Source organism: Bombus vancouverensis, chromosome 1, assembly GCF_051014615.1.
Source record: "Bombus vancouverensis nearcticus chromosome 1, iyBomVanc1_principal, whole genome shotgun sequence".
Lineage (NCBI taxonomy): Eukaryota > Metazoa > Arthropoda > Insecta > Hymenoptera > Apidae > Bombus > Bombus vancouverensis.
This window is the reverse complement of record NC_134911.1, coordinates 9,805,272-9,825,517: the sequence shown is the minus strand read 5'-3', so window position 1 is coordinate 9,825,517 and position 20,246 is coordinate 9,805,272. Positions and strand designations below refer to the sequence as shown.

At 43.0% G+C, this 20,246-nt stretch overlaps 1 protein-coding gene across 1 annotated transcript in view; it reads right to left on the bottom strand.

Moving 5' to 3' along the window:
• The window catches only part of LOC117153606 (uncharacterized), a 40,001-nt gene that overhangs the window by 15,377 nt on the left and 4,378 nt on the right, over positions 1–20,246 (bottom strand). Inside the window, exons 2-4 of the mRNA XM_033327800.2 lie at positions 8,033–8,102; positions 5,900–6,348; positions 3,434–3,574 (exon numbers count right to left, since the gene is read on the bottom strand). Coding sequence (XP_033183691.2) covers positions 3,434–3,574; positions 5,900–6,330 — 572 coding nt within the window. The 5' untranslated portion in view covers positions 6,331–6,348; positions 8,033–8,102. The remainder of the gene's footprint in view (positions 1–3,433; positions 3,575–5,899; positions 6,349–8,032; positions 8,103–20,246) is intronic.

Here is a 20,246-nt window from a genome sequence, read left to right as displayed (position 1 = left end):
GCGTCCAGTGATATCGAAGAAAATTGATATTTCCAGAAAATGAAATCAGGGATAGATGCGTTATTTTACCAAGAAACCGTGACAAACTTTACGGTAAACGGTCGACGCGCCAAGATTTAACAATGATTAGATGAGTAAATATTTTAGATTCGTCACGGGACGTGAATTATCGGCTACTGCTTCGTTTGAGATTACCCCGTGTTTTTCATTTTCGGGTACGCCCATTTTGTTTCTACTCAGAGGCATATTTTTAACTTCTTACGCTCGCCAGAATCTATGTAACGACATATAGCACATGCGATCGGTTGTGCGCGATGGACGAGTGTGTGAAAAGTTGTACAGGATCGTCGAAAGACTTTGTATGACGCGGCACAAACTCCCACATACGCCGCGTCAATTTATATTCATAACTGAGAGGAATTTCTCGTTGGAAACCGGCTTTATTCAGCTCGATTTACGCGTGCTTCCCGCTCAAATTTTCCAAGCGGCACGGATGAACGAACGAAAGACGGATATCACGTCTTAAACGTTTAACCGTTTTAACCGTTTAATCCGTAAAAGGAGACATGCTTGAAACGCGATTCTTCGTCGTGAGCTCGGTGATATACATTACACAGGCTGATCACGCATGACCGACTAGAGTTGAGCTTCGATATAACGCCTAAAGTTAAATTGTACACACGAAATAAAAACCAGCAAACAAACGTTCCATTTTTTTCTATAGAAACGAATAATTTTCATACTACCGCAATAAATTACGAAATCTAACTTTTACGTCGGTTGCCACGCTTTCTTTATCGAGTTCGCTCGTTAGTGAAATCCGGAAAATAAAAAACTGCAAGTTAATCGTTGGAACGAGTGAACAAAGCACGTGTATACGTATCGTATGTAAAGATATAGAAAAAAATAAACGTTAGAAAAAATAAATGATAGCCAAGCAAAGAGAGATAACGTTATTATCAGAGTGGGCTAAAGATTCGACTGTATGTATTTCAATTTGTATTTCAATTGGCGATAACGACTTGAGCATGTTTTACTTTACGATGTTCTATTTCTTAAACAGAAACTTAAACGAACAAGAAATTTCGTAAGTGAATTTAGCAGCGTATTTCAGAAAGCTGATCTTTAGACGTTCGATAATTAATCTATCGACGATCGTAAAATAAAAATGTGCATTATTGTTAGAGATTATACTTGCAACGCACTTGAACCGTCTACGAACTACGCTTCGCTTCTAGCTTTAGCTTTAGAATATAGTAGTGGTCGGAAAAAGGAGGTAGTGTAGTATGTATAAGATGAACATTAAGTGCAAACTACTAGGTTAACGCGAAAACGTTACCTCCCCGAGTGGCGGTACCGGTTTAACAAAAGGAAGATCCAAAGATTCGAAAGAAAGGGTCCGTAGTGTGTCAAGATGGCTCGTCGCCATGGTAACTAGCCAGAGAGTACTCGGTCTCTTTTGCATTTTCACCCTCAGTAACTACCATGTTTCTCCCATCTCCACCTTCCCCTTTTACTACATTGGTTGGTTCGGTTTATAGACTTTTCAGAGAGAATCGATTGCACGGTAATACGCGTAATCATCGTCAACGAGTAGAACTAGAAGTGTACGCACAACTAGTCTCTATCATTGTGCTTAAAATAGAAACAAATGAACGATTGCAAGAAAACTATCGAGATATCTTCTTTCGATACGACTGCGTTCGAACGAATGGTAATTTGAACAGCGATTAATTTTATCGAAGTCACTGCTTCAATTCGTCATGCTCTACCAAGCAAACGAACGATCGTTCTGTTTACCAACGAATAGCCTAAAAAAAGAATCATACCTGACAGATGAGAATCCGTCAGCTTCCCGTGGCCGTGGCTCGGGAACAATGACGAGAAGCTCCTGTAAATACTCCTGGCATGCAAGTTCTTTCCCCTGAACTTCGATCAAGCTCAACCGGTATCACTCGGTAATGCTAGACACTCGCGAAAAAGGTACACAGGGCTGTCGACCGATGCCCAGGTACGACACGAACTAAACTTCGGCCTCCGGGAAACGAAGCTACGCGTCGCGAAATCGATCGTAAATCTTCCGCACCACGCCTGCGTTTATAGGCTTCCCTTGCTCCACCTTGTCTGGCTTTACACTGAGAACGACCCACGGCACAAGGCACAACCCGACATCGCGTCGAACAACTGCGACGGTGCTATGCTCTCTCGGCGCTTTCGCGAAACATCCCATTATTCGACGCGCGCTCCCGATCGTTCGATTACGTTCGGACCAGTTTTTTTTACAATTTAGTTCTGTTTCTCACATGATAAAAATAACTCGATCTTTTTGAACGTTTGTCGTCGCGTGCATCGACATTAAGGCATCGTAGGTATCATTAATTCCTTTGCTTCGTTAGATGCGTATGCTTCGTTGGCATTCCTCAGATATGCATATACATATTATGCAACATAACATTAGATCCAATACTATTTCAATTGTATAGTTATTTGTATAGATTTATGTGGCATAACAAGATAGAACACATATAGACGCGCATAAATTCGTATTTGTTCATGTGCAAATTCTAAGGATGACATCATGCCTTACCCCAAGGCAGTTGGAGAATATTTTAAAACCTCGCGAATGATGTCAATATCATTACCTTTTATGTTAACCTACTACAGGTTATTTAAGGAATTACTCACCATACAAATATGTTAAGAGAACTTTTTACCGTAATTCGCAATTTGTCAATCGACATCTGTGTATGCATTATTGTGAGAGGTAACTTCAGATGGCATAGAAAATTAGACGTGGAAGATTCTGCGGAAACCTGTTTATTCAGCCTAAAACGAAATTTAATCCCGACCGTAATGTTGTCGAAAAACGACATTAAGTATTCCGTGCGTGTGCTTTGTCGTTTAACCGGATCAAACACGATAATGATCACACCAGGCAATAAGTAGAAGTCTATTAGGGAGATCGCGCGTGGGCGGAGGTGTCTACGTTACCAAACTACGGCTAGTAACGCTTGACTCCAACCTCACCGATGAAATGCAGTCTCAAAGAAAGAAATACGAACTATTAACTGCTTGTAATGACTATGTGGAAAGAAAAAGGTATGGATTACATAAATCTGTATCGTCGACTTTACATTAATACATACTTGTTATGTATTGTGACGATAAAAGAATTCTAATCGCTAAAAGTTATACGCTTATCGAAAGATCTTATGTAAAAAGATAATGTTCCTAAGAACTCTTCATATCGATATTTAATGTTTAACGTATCTGATGACGTGACACATAACGGCACACGACATGTATGTATGTGTATATATGTATATATATATATAATATATATATATATATAATATATATATATATATATAATATATATAAGTAAGTACAAGTGCAGCAGCACGGAAGGAGAAAGAATATTTCAATTACTTACTCGGTATCAGGTACAGATGCGATCATAGAGGGTATGCGGCCGTTGTGGTCCATAAACCGATTGATCTCCGGCTCTTCTTGAACAGGAGTCTCGTATACCAAAGTTTCTACCATTGATCCTTTACTCGAACCAAAGGAAACTCTAGAAAACCCAATATACTTTTTTAGTCCCTAATATTTAGAATTATGTTATTCTTATACATGTGACTGCGTGTATTAGCAACAAGATAATGAATATAAACGAGATAAAACAGCAGAGGAAGAACTATTGACATAAAAAACATTATTAGCCGCGCGGGAAGCCGAAAAAAATAGTTGCCGTAAACCTCAATTTCCTATCGCGTGACAGTACTCGAAGCAAGTGAATCGGACACTCGGCAACCGCAGGAGCAGGCGGTCCGATATCAAAATCGAAATCCCACGATCATGGGATCGAATTACAGGGATCGAGAGCAGTCAGGATTAAAACTGCGAGTGTCTATCTTATACAATGTGCAAAACACGGTGGCACCGAATTTTAAAAATATCATCAGAGGATAATTGCTATAATTTGTACACACATATACGTATATCACAGTTCTATCGATTATCGTCGAAATACAAGTATAGAATTTTTGACGACGAAATTTAACATTCTAAACTAAACTAACTAGAAATTAAAATATCCAGTATCTTATCCTGTCTATTTAATTGTCGTATTATGTATATACTCCGATTTTATCTTCTTTTGAAACATGGTTGTGATCTAGGCTGAAGCGGTTGTTAGTACGGTGCTGCCACATGACGACAGTTTTGCTCAACGAAACTATAGTCGAGAGGGTAATACAGAGATACATCGTATAGAAAGATGCTTAAAGTCACATGGTTGCATAGTCGTACAGTAACGTTCTAAATACTATCGTTGTTCTGTTCTCTAACGTACGTAGTTCCTTTCTACTTACTACCTTGTCTGTGTCACTAACCCGAATTTTTCTCGATGATGTAACTGACTCGTAATTGCTCGCCCACGCGTTGCTTTCTTACTTTCTTACTCAGAAAACTAAATGCGTTCACCTCAATTTTTTTATACTCTAGCGCGTTATAATTAATGCACAATATAATTAGTTCTTCCTAGAATTTGCAGAAAAAATGAAATATACGATACGTTACGCTATTCGTATTTCAATTTTGTGTAGTCACTTTTACATCGTTTTCTAATAGCTCTTTCCGATTATTTTTTTCGTATTCTTTTTTCACGACATTAATGCAAACAATGTAAAAGCTGTAAGTCTAATTGAATAGAAACTTATTCTGTAAACAACCTTCGGTTAAAATGATTTTATGGTTGTACTAACGGAAAGAGGTTGGTATGTGTTAAAAGTACTGGATAGTTTCAGCAAACACCTAATTAAAAATACTGTTGAGTGGGAGGTTTCCCCTTTTAACGCTGCGTTATCGCGTGATAGTTGAATTTACCATATGTGACTTATATGTGACCCATCCATCGTTACTAAATTAAGAAATTTCAGAATTAAACATTTCGATAATACGTTTTTATCTGCTGAAAATCATTGAATTTAAGACGTTATATCGCGGACTAAATAAATAAAAGCGGAAAAGGAAATACATAGGCAGACAATTTTTTAATGCTATTGTATCTGTAATGTCTGATATAAGGCCTGTATTATACTAAGGTTTGTTCAAACGCGGTCCATGAGACGTGGAACGACCGTGAGCTACCTTAACGTATAAATGTCACAGGAGTTCCAGCGACTTGAGTCATGTTTATTCCATTAAGTGGCGTTCAATTGATAACGTAAATTTCTTAATACCATATATATGCATACGTATACACTCGCAAGGAAATCCTATCGCGAATTCAATCGCGAAAGAAATAAAAAGCTGCGATCGTAGGTATCTTTGTGTTTTTCAAAGCGATAGATACAATTTTAACTCGGTCAACACTTCCAAACGTTCCACCTTGACAGTGAAACGACTCGCTGCGATCTCCTTTTCCGTGTGATGGCGAGCGCCATTGAAACAGCGCTCGCGTGAACGTTACAACCGCCGCATCTTCTGCCTGTTGAATTTTTCTTGCAATTCTCACCGATACGTGTGTACTTCGAGCTTTTTCTCGTAGCAAAGAGAACAATGCGAGAAAACTACGTATATCGCGATCGAACAAAAATATCAATGACGCACGATAGATGCTTTCTATCACTACCTCGAACGATAATTTTGATATAATAATAGCGCGTGTTCAAGGGTAAAAAGATAGACAATGACCGTGAATTACCAGAAATAGCAACGAATTCGGGAAAGTCGATCGCTCGTACTAGTTATGATACAGCAAAGGAAAGAGGTTAAAGACCGAATGAACCAATTTAGAAAGGTGATCTCGATATGACCTTTGAACTCTCTCTCTCTCTCTCTCTGCATCAACTTTATCTCTATCTCTAGCCTGGATATTCGTCGCGTTTGCCCCTACCTCTTTAGACTAGTGTGCTTGGCTCCGTTGAAAATTTTGTTCTTCCGATCGCTTCCGACCGTACTGGCCTCGCTGTTTATGCTGTACAGGCTGTCATCCTTGGTGACCTTGGACGTGTGCAAAGTCGATTTTTTCACCACAGTGCCATTGTGTTTGGGGCTTTCGGCCGACACTCCGTGTTGCTGCTGCTCGTCCTGCCGGTGATGCTGCTGCTGGTCACCAGCGTGCTCCTCGATCTTCGTCGAAACGATCATTGTTTTTCCCGTGTCAACGTACTTTTTCGGAGAAACGGTGATTACTTTGCCTGTCGGCTTCGAAGCGATAGGGGGCCGTTCTCTCAGACTCTTCTGCAACTTACTAGCACGGTAATTGGCCTGATTCGAGTCTCCCGGTGGTGGTTTGTCTTCGGTCGGCAGCATGTACGACAACATTGTCCTTTCTCCGTTCACCTGTGCGAGAAAAAAAAACCAAGCGATTCTACTTTGCGGAAAAGGGAAACGATGGTAATTGGTAGGACAGATGGCTGGGGCAACCTGGCAACACAAGCGCACAAGTCGATTTCCCTGCGCTGGAAATCATTGGCGTATCCTCATGCTCGTGTCCGGTGCTAATCGAGCCACGAAGGAAAGAGGTTGCGCTTGAATTACCAATTGGAACTAATTACACCATCAGCCGTGAGTTAGTATCCGTTAACGCTTCAACGATCTCTATGAAACGCTTTCTTTTCTCTAACGGATCGACATTGGTGGTATTATAACTGTAGAAACGATGCGATCCGATAGAAACGCTTCTGTCATTGTTGTCGAATCGTAAATGAAAATTTCCGAACCGGCATCGTGGAAAAAGGTGAAACGAACGGTTCTTCGAAATCTATTGGCGGATTAAGACGTTTTTCAGGTTTCCAGTAAGAAGAGGTTTGGAACAAGTTCAAGCGGTTCTTTAACGTGCGGATTTTAAAGTGGAGAGAAAGGTACGGCTGGAACGGAGAAAGAAACGAGAGGATCTCGGGAACCGTGACGGCAATCCAAGACGTTAGATCACGCTTCACCACATTGGATCCCGTTCACTCTCAAAGGATGCGGTGAGCAAGGATATCGTGACTCACCGATTGTCTCTTGTCACTTTAGATTTCCGTATCGTGTATCTTAACGATCATCTCTGGCGAGTTCGTGTATGGATCCATTGGAACGAACAACTATTACTAGCAAAAAGTAAACTATGGTAGCGCACGCGAGTCTACGACCGATGCGTTGGCAACTAAGTGATTGCGGATTTTGCCAATATCACCTAATGACAAAATCCGCAATCGCTTAGTTGCCAACCTAATACATATTATTATACACTTATGCTCTTATTGCTATTATCCTATCGCTATTATACACTCGTAATGCTCTTCCGTTTCTAGACGAGAGAAATATACGAAACAAGAAGTTCTATGGGCGAAAGACGGAAGAAAGAAAAAGGCGCGCTCGTCGAAGAAAACGGATAACGCGAACTGACCGACAGAACGTTAGAAACCTACGACGACCGAAAGGTTATGGAAGGAACGAGGATGTCGGACAAACCTCTTCGCTCGCGCTTCGTTCAAACTCCATTCCCGCCCCCTTTCCTTCGATTACGTCATCCTGCAATAGCAGGCTCTCCCTCGTCTATATCGGACCGGGCGCCGCCGCTTTTTTCCTATATCGACTGGCTGTTCCGCCAGCGCGAGCCAGGCGCAGCTTGCAAATCGCGTTTCGTTTCATCTTTGCCCGCCGCTTTGCGATGCGCTCCGGGGCTTGCCGATGCATTTCAGTCGACACGTACGCCGTATACTCGATCGTTGCTTTTTCTTTGTCTTTCGTCGATTTCACCGAACGTCGTAGACGCAATAACGACGAAAGAAAGAAAAAAAGAAAAAAAAAAGAAAAAAGCAGACAGCTAAAATAAAATCAATATCGGCGGCATTGTTGGAGCGGATTCAATTGACCGAGTAAAAGCCGTATATAGGAGCGCGGTAAATTCGGCGGCGATTAACCGCGAAACATCGTACGTATTCTCGAACGGTTCTGCCAGGGAATTCATGGAAGAGAGGAAGTGCATTGGAAAGTAATAAAAAGACATCGGGTAGCATTTCATTCTTAGGATACTTACGCTGTGACCAAGGAGCCTTCGAGTCGGTGACTTTTAAAAGGCTGGCGTGCTGGACTGGCATTTGGGCTACCTGCAACACAAACGCGATATTTCGTGTCAGAGCATCGCCTAGAATTTGGACGAGAAGCCTATTTCGAGTGTCGAAGCTCGCGGTATTTTAACGCGAATGGCATGCATTCCAGCGTATCAGCAGCATGCTCGGCTGGAATTTAAAGCTACAAGAAGAAAGAAATATCACCGAGGAAATATCAGCAAGAAGCGGCGCTCTGCATTTGCTTTGGCAATTCTAAAAATGCCATTAGTCGCGGAACCTGGAAATCTGTCGGTAAGCTGGGTTAGTTTCAACCCTGGCCGTCGAGCATCGCTCTTTTTCAATGGGCAATGCGTCAACATTGTCAGCAGGCGTGGCACGGGACGAAGCGGGAGCAAGCGATCTCGCTGGCTGAATAGGCACCTGTTTTCGCAGACAGGTGACACAAACGCGTACAACGCGCACTGTATGCAAACGCGTGAGAACCTCGGGATAGACCGAGGGCAATGACTGCTAGAACAGCGCGGGTGCGCCGACAGACGAATGTCTTGAAAAAAAGTACCACCTTCGACCGTCTGCCTGAGCCCTCTCGCTCGAGATTTCCACTGCCAACTGCCACGGACTTGTCTACTCGACAGACAAACCCTCCGGAGAAACCTACCATGTATTCGACGATGCGGGTTTTCCAAGTCGTGCGCGTCTTTCGCTTTTTCCTTCTCACCGCCATTTCCCACGCCGGCCAGAAACATCGTTTTATCAAAGATATGCGCCACTGCCTCGCGCGACATCTTTTCGTATGCAACGTATGAACGCGAAGAACGATAAGAGCGGATCGAATTCTATCGTACGTGGTATTTCGCAGAACGAACGATCTCTGCGACTGCGAGTTTATTTCCGTGGGATTATCGGCCTCCGGTAACTGATACTTGCAGGAACGGAGGTGGAAATTTAAACGAATTGTGCCACGCGTGGATGCGAGAAGTTTCTGAGTCGGCGATTCGTGAAATATGGATTTACAGGAAACAAATCAAGAAATAAAATTTGCCTACAAACACACCGCATATCTGGAAGATGCGGGTTTCGTTCGTGGCGTGTAAACTGATCCAAACGGCATTAGAAAGGAAACTGGACGTCGACGAACTTATCAACCGTTTAAACTAGTTTAAAGCGAGCAAAGCGCAAACGAAGTTACGGATACGTGATTGCGTTTTTATCGTACGATTGGGTCGCGCGTCGTGCGTCGTGATCACGGTGCATGACAACTCACTGTAGTTCGGTGCATCGAGCCACTAAATTGATAAATTTGCATGACCCGCTATTCACGGACAACGTCGTTTTACGACGCAGCAATGATTGCAATCACGCTCTCCTTTCCAGTTACGACGATCGTACGCAATTTCTTTCGTCGCAGCGAGCATCCGCTTTCATCACTAAGGCTGAACGATTTAATTGTTGCAAACTAGTCATCCACCGTGGCCAAGGTAAAAGAGAGTCTGCTTTTGTTGGCCGCGAACGTTGCACTATCGCTGTCTGCTTTATCGTCTTTTTTGCAAAAAGCAACTCGCGTGTCATTTCTTCGCTGTAATACGATACCGACTTGTGTCGTAGTAATCGAGTTGCGTGCCTTCCCCAACACTTTCGGTTCGACCAAAGTTTTCTAACATCCTTCGCGTATGAAATTTTGTCAACCAGCGACAGCTATCGATTATGAATAGCATTAAAATAACGTTTCTGTTTTACGTTCGGTAAGACGAACACGCGATGCTTACATAATTGCGAGACTCCAATGGAATTGTCGTAAACAGGGGGCTCTAACTTGTCACCGTTAACGTTAGCGCGCCTACGTTTCATCTCGTATGACCGCGTTATTTACAAGCTGGTCGCAATGTATGAATATAAAATGCTTTGACCAACCGTGGATACTAATCAATTCTGAGGTTTTACTCGCAATGTTGAATTGTAATTAGAATGGTCGGTGATGCGGGAAATTTGCGCAGTCCTGAAATCGGTCATCCCTGTCAACGCGGAACGATCGATAAAGCGTGTATCGTAAATATCCAGGCAAATTCGAATATATATACATATAAACGTATCCTAGGGAAAACACGATAACAGTTTCATAGAAAAGTCTGTACATGAAACGCATAGGCGTAACGACACGTTCGATGTTTATTTTAACTATGCTAAAATACACGCATCGTAATCGTCGAGCGTAGAAGCTCACGCATCGTTTGCTACTCTTTGACGCCTCCCTCTTACTCCCTTTACGCCAAACGATTATGCTTCGATGATAAAAGCGATTGAAAAATGTTTATTTCCGGCCACGAACTTCTAACGTTATATCGTACGAGATTTCCGGTACCGTGACTTCCTGTTGCTAACAGTTCCAGCGCCTCCTCAACGTTGAAGACGGTCGAGAGGCAGCGAGTGGGAAAATAAAAAACCGATGCTATTAAATATAGCTTTCACGCTTATACGTATACTAGATAGCAAAGTTTGCGATAGGAAAATCTTGTCACAGTAATTCTTGATTGCACATTGCTGTGAAGATCAAGCTGAATAATTTGTTCTATACGTAAATCATTTGAAAAAATATCGGCCTCTGCGTCGATCTCGATTTATGTTTAGCGTTTAATTTGCACGTGTGTATCATTGTCGCTAAGTTTCGTGTTTCGGCACATTTAGGTAGAATATATTGTACGTACATCGGGGATAAAGTCTCTGTACGCTAAACGCGGGCTTGTCGACTACACGGACGCGAAATAAATGATTCTCACGACTTGTGGGAACTTTGTACGTCCGACGCGATTCACTCGTAAATTCAGCGGAGGATCCAGAAGCCTTTCTTGGGAAGAGCGGCGTATCGAAACGTGGAGAAGTATACGTGGGTATATTTTCGAGCCTTCTTCTATGAGATTTAAAATTTGCTTGCAATTTACATTTTGATACCTTGTCCGATTTAATTAATTGATAAAATAATTAATTAAATAAGTTAATTATATACATAATATCTTACACCATCGTGTAAATTGAAAAGCTCGACTCTGAAGATCTTCCGCTCTTTAAGTCGACGATAGATTTCATAGTTTCTTCTCGTTTTCTTTTGTTTCTCGACGAAACAACAAATTACACCAAATTAGCACTTTGCGCGAAGAAGATGTGAATTCGCGTCTTACATACTTCACGTGGTATCCTATAAAAATGTTAACTACCGTTAAGTAAAACAGAAAAAGAAGCAACGAATGCTATAGATAAAATGTTACGAATGTGTTTTTACACTGCATGCTTGAATAATACGGAACCCCAATTATATAACAGTAATATATAATACGAAAACCCAACCTAACTCTCGGGTAGTTTGTTCCGGTTTTTAAGGAATTTAATAAAATAATACAGTTTATTTAGTACCTCTCCATCGGTAAAATTGTTTCCAAGCATATCGCGCCAAAAAACGTTACCAGAAGTATCTTTAATATGCTCATTGATTTCTAATAAAATATTACACTTATTAAACGCTGCTCGGTATGTTCGTTTCGATTTTTAAGGAATTCTTAACTCTTCTAAGAAGAATTTTTAAGGAGAGATTCTGGAAGGATGGAATGTTGAAGTTGCGTGAAAGACGCAGAAAGGTTGTGGAACAGAACGGCACCTATATAATTTGACAAACGTATATCAAATCGAGATGTAAATCGGAAGAACTTTTCGACATTTCCGATCTTTTTAATCACTCCAAAAAATACGCGAGAATTGAGGTTATACGCTCGTCAGAGCATACCGCCCTCAAAGTGTTAGTAATTTCGTTCCTCCGCCGTTCCCTGTCCAATTTTCGTCCTTCGACGTTTCTCTCTTGCTCCTTTCCTTTAATTTTATCGGTATCGTCGTTCCACTCCACTTATCCTTATTACCGACGCGATTACTTTTAATACGATTCAATCGCTGTCGCTATCGTTACCCATCGATGCGTTTCGAGATCGTGCTCCTCGAACGACCAAACACCTTTTCTCGGGCCAAGTCGTGTCTCAAGAGAGAGTATCAAAGTGTGCATATCTCGACGAGGATGCTCAAAGGGAAAAAGAAGCAGGCTCGAGCCTAGGCTCGTCACGACGCGACGATCCGAATCGTGATGAAGAAAAGAGGAAAAGGTAACGGAACTCGGCCGGTAACATCCGTCCACGCGTGTTGCTTTTAATGGTGTACGCGGTGATCACGGACCAGGAATAGAAGAAGACGATTGGCCAATAAGCTGAACCAGGCTGAGAAGAGCGCGGGAAGTTTGCTCTCCGATAAGGAAGCACGTAATAATCGGTTAAAATATCCGTCCGTTACTCTCCTCTGCTTCGTTTTTCTCATCCTCTTTCTCGGTTCATCGCTTGACCGAACGAGCCAAGCCGAGCCGAGTGTCTCTCTTCTCTCGTTCCTTTTTTTCCTGCTCGACGCGTCTCTGTCACGGGTATTAACGTAACTGTAGTACCGAGCGAACCGTAATACGAGCGCGCGCTTCTTCTCGTATGCGTAAGAATCTTCGGCTACGAGTTAAGTCATCAGGATTACAGATGCCGTGTACATATTTCTTTGCGAATGCGACACACGTCTGTGTTCTGGATGCTCCGCTGCTTGTCGGTGCATGCCTATCTCTACCTACATTCTTCGTATGCACACACGCGCCGCTGTCCGCACGACACGACACTCCGTTCTCAACACAGGTCGGTGAAACGAGTCGTCGGATAATTAGATATCTGATATCGTTCTCCGTGGTTGACTCGCGCGATCTTTTCTTCTCGCCTTGAGCGCTCCAGAGATCGGTCGTGTCTGCGTTTGTCTGTGCGTTTCTGCTTTCTTTGCTCTACCCGATGAACATACAGTACACACGCTGCGAGGATACTTAGCTACCACGATTTAGATAGTAAACTGATTTCTTTTGCCAAAGACAACGTAGCAACGTAGAAACAATGTAACAATAATATCGACAATAGCAGTCGATTTGCTTCGTCATTCTATCAATTATCTTACTTAGTATTGCCTCAAAGTAATTTCCACGTGATTGTTGAGTCATAGAGGAAATTCTGTTTTTAGCCTGTTAATGTGCAAATTTTTATCACAATGTCTTTTACCGTATGTACACAAATATCGATCGGTGTACCCACCGAACAGCTTATTAATTATTTCAATATACAAGTTCGTCGCCAACGATACTCGCCATATCCTTCCATCCATATTTGTTTCCATCTATATAAACATGTACGTTTCTGCCTCTACATTTTACATTTGGGTTGGCAACTAAGTGATTGCGGATTTTGTCATTAGGTGGTAATGTAAAATCCGCAATCACTTAGTTGCCAACCCAATATCTCTCTCGATGGACGTTTTACAAACGTACCCCTTTTCCGGATCCAACGAAACTCTACGTAGCAAGAGAAATCCAAGTCACGATAACTTTTAATCTTCGAAATTGTTGTTGAAATCGCCAATATGCTCTGCTACTTTCTCCAGCTGGCAGAATTAGCCGACTTAATCCCGGCAGATTTCATAAACGTAGTAGCTTTCAAGCGCCCTTTTATCGCGAAATGCATACAGAAGCGAGAGCTTCGCTCCACCGAGGGAGAGCCGTTCGCTCTTCATTCTCCCTTGTAGCGAATAAGAGAGAAAATGATCGCTAATGTACGTACATGTACTTACACAGAGAGCGATTCATCAAAGGATACAACGGATTCCATGACGCGACGCGATTTTCATTTAATTCCGCGCCCTGCCAAAGAGAGTGCAGTTCTCGTCGTTTACCTTACGTTACGGCACGAACAACGGACTGTTGTTTCGTGGCCGAGGTTTCAACGTTTCCGGAAGCACAGATACGCGAAGCAGAAACGCTTTCTCGCGCAACGACGAACAAAAGGTCTCAACTAAATCGTTCGTGGCGAGGAAAGATCGACCAAGTTTACAGCTACTGGACGCCGTGGATACCGTTCCGAGTTACAAAGTTCAAGATAGAATTACCTGAAAAGTATCGGTAACTCTATATTTCCGTTTGCTGCGTGAAATTGTCCAACGACGAGTCCAATGCAAATGAGAAAAATTAAGATACACCGTTGCGAAATCTCGGCTGCCTCGTGGGTCAGCCTGGAACCGCGCTCCGCTTATCTTAACCCGAATACAGTTGATCAGTTGTTATCGCGTTATTAAATAACTCCGGCGATATTCCTTGCCGATATTCGTCGTATCCGCGTCCGACACACAGCGGTTTCATACTGTCAACATCCTGGTCAATGCCTTACGGCGACTCGTTCGCCGCACGAGTTACAGCATCGAGTTCGACGTTAATCTTCTGGAGCCGAGCAAAGTTGCCCGGCAATTGTGAAATATCCGCGCAGATCGTCTACTCGGCGCACTGTACCGTGTTGCGAGGTCGACCTGTACGGATGAACCCGTACGGGTTCTAGCAGCTGGTTGGGTGCCAGCGCTAGCTAACGTCTATGCTTTCCGACGTTGTCCGCTGGTATTATAACCAGGAAGATGCGCGCGCCCGATCGGAGACGTAGTCTCTCTCTCTCTCTCTCCTATCTTATTGTGAAAATCGCTCGAGCCTCGTTACCTCAACCTCTGTCACCTTCCGGCTTATTTTCATTCCTCGGACCAGACTCGGATCGACGATGACGTGTTGTATCCTCGTGGAACGTATGCGAGCGACCAAGTACGTGCATCGATCATCTTCTCTTTTCCTCTTTTCCCGATTTCCTCGTTGCACAGCAAGTTGCAAGGGTGGTTCTCGCGGCTGACCAGAGGAACAGCGGTTAAACGTTTGACGCGTGCCTCGCATTCGCGAATGACGTTTTTCCACAGGCATGGCGAGGAACGAAGGAAGAAACAGAGGGACCAAGTGCGAAGCTGGTATGCGAATCGCGATTACATTCGTCGCAATCGTACGTGTACGTACACACGTACACGTATCTGTGTATATCATCGCACAGTATAATGACGCGTGCACGCGATATTCCAGCTGACCCTCGTTCGCGTAATCAAGCCCTCTGTACTCCTTTTTTTTCCGTGGCAGGCTGTCTTCGTGGCATTTAGTTTTGTCGCCGACTGAAACGCGACGTTTTACGTATGCGTTCACGCGAGAACGAGGGATCGCTTCGCAGATTTATTCGCCACAAAGGCACAGCTTTTCAATCTCGTTATTTATCTGTGCCGAGTCGCAGGTCGCGAAACGCCCCTCGCTACAGCCCTTCGTTCAACTCGCAGCGAGCTCGCAAGATCCGTAAAACGAAGTTACAGAATAAAACACGAAACAAATTGCTGTACATTGGCAACGACTTTTCAAGTATCGAACGAGCTTCACGTCTTGTCGTATTCCAAGCTCATCGTCAACATTTTGTTTGCAGAATAGCCGCTTGTCCGTGGTCATCCGTGGTATCGTCTCGAGCCTACCTTTCCCTTTACTCTTCTCCTCTCGTGTGTACCTGCGATACAGCTAAACGTGGCAGCGAAAAAGCCATCGAAATTCCGCGCTTCAATTTGCCGTCGCGTGTCTCGCACGTTGCGAGCGCAGCGTTTCGAACAGCTGGATAATTTGGAATGCGGACAAAGTGCGTTACATAGGTAAGGTTCGTGGAATATCGTCGACTGTGGAAGAGCGTAGGCGCGTAAAGAGTCAACCGTTGGAATTGAACGGGTCAAGTTACGACGATGTGCCAAGCGGTGAAGTAATCCAATAAACTCATTGTCAGCTGCCGCGAACCTTGCGTCCAGCTACTCGCGAAAACCCTTTTCTTATTCGATTAGAACTCTGCTTCCCCTTAGCGGACGTTCGCGCGGGAATTGTCGTGCGTGTTCGTAATGTCCTTCTTTTCTTTCATCTACGAACATTTCGATCGAACAACAACACATTCGAGCTTCCACTTTTAACGATTATCTCAACACTAGAACTACCGGCATTTGAGACGCAGCTATTTCTATCAAAGTCAGTCAAAATGACTGGTTTTTAAAAAATACGTAATAGTAGAATATTTTTATATTTATTGATTTATTATTATCTTAGAAAAGAAGTTCCGTGTTCTGAGATCATAAAAACTATGTAATAACAATTTTAATAATAATGATAATAAGTACAATGATGAAGAATATTCAGTACCAAAATCTTTGGTAACAAGAATATTAAAATAAATTTCCATTGGTAAATATAAGAAGTGTAATATAATAATAGGCGTAATAGAATAAATAAAATACGTAAACTTTCTTCTGCGTGCATTTTACGCGTACATATTTTTTACAAAGATCGCAAATGGTGGTGGTATTATTATCATTACAATACCCTGTCTGACACCATTTGCGTGAATAAGCTGAGTTCTTTGACATAATACTTTGTATCTCAGATGCTCTATGTTCTATCCGTGATTTTTCATTGTCAGCGGCAAGTTCATCTACTAATTGAAACACAAAATCCTTTCTGGACATCTGCTCACCTGTGGTTTCCTTATATAAAATCCAGGCATTTATGTCAGCTAAATCTAAAGTATCAAAAAATACTTGAAGTGGCCATCTTCTTCATTCCGACTTCACGTTATATTTTTTTGCCATTTGGTCTGCTATATCTACCTCAAATTTTCTTTTATCATAAAATTCGACCGTCTCAGGTAGGCCTTTTTCCTGAATAAGCAAATCCAATGAATAAAACAAAATTAAAGTTTATTATATTATTTTAGCTACTCCTGCAAAAGTCATTGCATCATTGCGGGGAAAAAATTTTGTTTTATTATAAAATTCAATCGTTTCAGGGAGACCCTCTTCGCTTTTTCCTGAATAAGGAAATTCAATGAATAAAACAAAATTAAAGTTTATTATATTACTTTAGCTACTCCTGCAAAAGTCATTGCATCATTGCGGAGAAAAAATTTTGTTTTATTATAAAATTCAACCGTTTCAGGTAGACCCTCTTCGCTTTTTCCTGAATAAGGAAATCCAATGAATAAAACAAAATTAAAGTTTATTCTATTTTTCCTTTAGCTATTCCTGCAAAAGTCATTGCATCATTGCGGAGAAAAAATATAACATGAAGTAGGAATTTTAAAATAAATTGTCAAACCGGTCATTTTAACTGACGTGGTAGTTCTACTGTTAAATGACTTTAACTGAAACGTTCAAAAAAAAAAAAGAACGTTTGGGAGTTGAATTGCACGGCTCGTGCACAGCTCGGTGTTTACAATGCCCCGAAACGACTGCAGTCACTGAAACGATTAATTAATAGTAGAACGTGGATGGAATAGAGACATCAAGCTCTACGATGATGTTTCGAACGTGGCGCGTAGCACTCGATCATTCAAGCCAAGGCGTATTCGACGTATCGCGTCCTGTGTTCCACAACTGTCGTACGTGAATTGTGTTTAGAAGCGTGGCTTGTAAGAGCGTACGTGTGTGTATATGTACACGTGGTTGGATACGTTTCGTATGGAAGATACGTGAACTGAGTCATCGCGTAGTCGGGATAGCAACGCGTAACGGAATAATCGTAAAAAAGGACGCACGAGAACGCCGACCCATTCACACGAGTCGCAGATCGAAAGGAAAGTTTGGAAAACGTTTACAAAAACTTAGCGTAAAAACTGAGCGAGCGTAATTACGTTACGGTGCATCGACGATACGTTCGTATAAATTGCAGGTTGCGTTCGAAGGGAGGAAACGAACGTTGGAAGATCGCTGCGGCGAATTGTCGATGCTTGAAAAAACGACCAACTACGAACGAAAGAATCGCAAATGTGATAAATAAAAAATCGAGCACGATTCGTCGTAGGATGCTAGCGAATTTAAAGGAACACGCGGCGGTGGTCTATCGAGGGCGAGAATCTCGCAGACAGAAAAGGCTAAAAGAGACAGAGGAATTGTAAAACAACGAAGTAAATTAGTTAAGAAGCGATGGCAAAGACAAAGAGGAATTTCGATGTTTCCAGGAAGCTACACGAGGCAAAGTTATTTCTATCCAACTGCAAACGTAGGTCAGCGCACTGAGACAATTTCCTGAACGGTTCATCCTACATACGAGCTATCCTCGTTAACGCGCTCTCGCTTCAACCGCATCTTTAACTTGTTTCGATGGAGCAACACGAAGCATAACCGTGGAAAATGAAATTTATTCAAAGTTTTAAGAACGTCCGGTTCGAATGGCGAAGTCGTCCGGAGCCGACTACCAGAGGAATTCTTTCGCCGTGTTCGAAGCAAAAAGAACTGAAAAAGGGGGTGACGAGCGCGAAGCATCGACGATTGTCGGCTTCCTCTCACGCGCTGGTAAAAACGCGCGAGAAAGACGAGAGGCAAGGTTTTTCTTTTTCCATTTCTCGAACGATCGTGTCAACAGCAATGTTCGCTCTTCTTTCGATAGCGTCGTTCCCATGCGGCACGACGCATCGAATAACCGAGTTGCAGCGAAAATATGCTTCGCGTGGTTCAGCGATTTAATTCAACTCTCGCGGTGCTTAATTTACGGTTGCGGAAGTGTACGGTACCGCGTGCTTCCCATGGCTACAGTTCTATCTATATACCGTGGATACAGCTCCGTTGCGAGAAAAGGGCCGCGAAATCTCTTTGGAATTGTTTCACGCGACGCGACTGTGTCTTTCCTTTGGAATTCCTAGCCGCAAATACATTTTCGCGTTGGAATAAAAATGAGAAATCGGACGATCGTAAAAAAGTTGCCCCTCGATTCCACCAGCGATACGAAACGAAATGACGCAACGCTGGACGAAGAGAAAAGGTTTGTAATTTAGGGTAGGTCGCGATTCGTCCGTTAAACGATGCCAGTTGCATAGCACGTGGCGCGTCGTTTAAACGTTGACCAGGAACCGTGCAACGGAGTTCGCATCTAACGTGCACGCGGCGGATCTCTGGCGTCAAGGGCAAACATTTTGATCGATACAAACGGTACGAGGAAAACGGTGAACGTGGAGGTACGACGCAAAATGGGTACACAACGTGCACCCACGTACCTACACGAATGTAACATACATCGCCGTGGAGTTAAGTCATTCGCCAGAATTAGAACGTACTGGCAAATGATGGACGTCGGTGTTTCAAATTCGATATACATATATGTATAATGTTAGATATACATCGTAGGCTATTTAGCGCTGGTCGACCGTACGACCGGTTGGTCGCGCTGCTTTCAAAACCCACCGCCTTCTGGCCGTATTCATATTTTATTTTCTCTCTGCCCTTCCCTTATTTTCTTTCCAGTTATTAACGAGATACCTTGCACCGCACTCGACTCTCGTTTTAACGATGCTACCGTGCGCCTCGAGTGGCATTCTCCCTCCTTCCTTTGTTCTCTTTTATTATCGAGCCATCGAAATCGTTTCGTACGATTACTCGTTTGCGCTCGCTTCCGTCTACGTAGCTTATGTAACGCGCGTCATCCGCGTGCACGTCGCACTACTCGCTTTTCAATCTAATTTTGACCGCAGCCTACGTTCTTCGTTCCGCGAGCTTATTCCACGCGCGAGAATTACGACCAACTGTTCGTCCTTTCCCTTCGAATCTTCTTTCCAATAATCTTCGATGATACCACGAAGCAGACAACTTCCTAACGATTCGAAAAGCTGTCGATACGACTTATAATATCGGCACTCGGACGAGAAAATGAATTCGAGAGACGACGCAAGCTTATCGAGAGATCCGAAAGGCTGGCACGCGCGGTGAGCCGAGTGGCTGGAGAAAGTTGCTTAAACTAAAATAGCCAATGATTCCATAGCGAGCCGAGGATTACCAGTTAATGAAAGTTAATGAAGAGTAGCGAGCGAGCGGAATAAATCGGCCGATCGCATTGCACGTAGATACCAAGCGGTTGCGTACTCGAGAGCGGCAAAACGGCAACGGTAACTGCATCAGCGACAAGGATAACCACATATCCAGGTTTAGTCTCCGAGACGAGACGAGAGACAGGATGGGCAGGATGCATCGAATTTCAAGCACTTAACACAAAGATCGCCACACTTTCCCTCGGCACGACCCTTCCTTCCACTTCTCTCTCTTCATCGACTATCCCTGTCCGGCTTTCGGTATTGTCGTAACATCGCTGACCCGTGAACGCACCGATCCAATAGGTACGAGTTATCCGAGACTATCGAATTTCATTGTCACTGCACCCTCGAAAAGCGGTATCCGATCGGCCTACGGACAGGTGCGGCACGATTTACAGCCAAT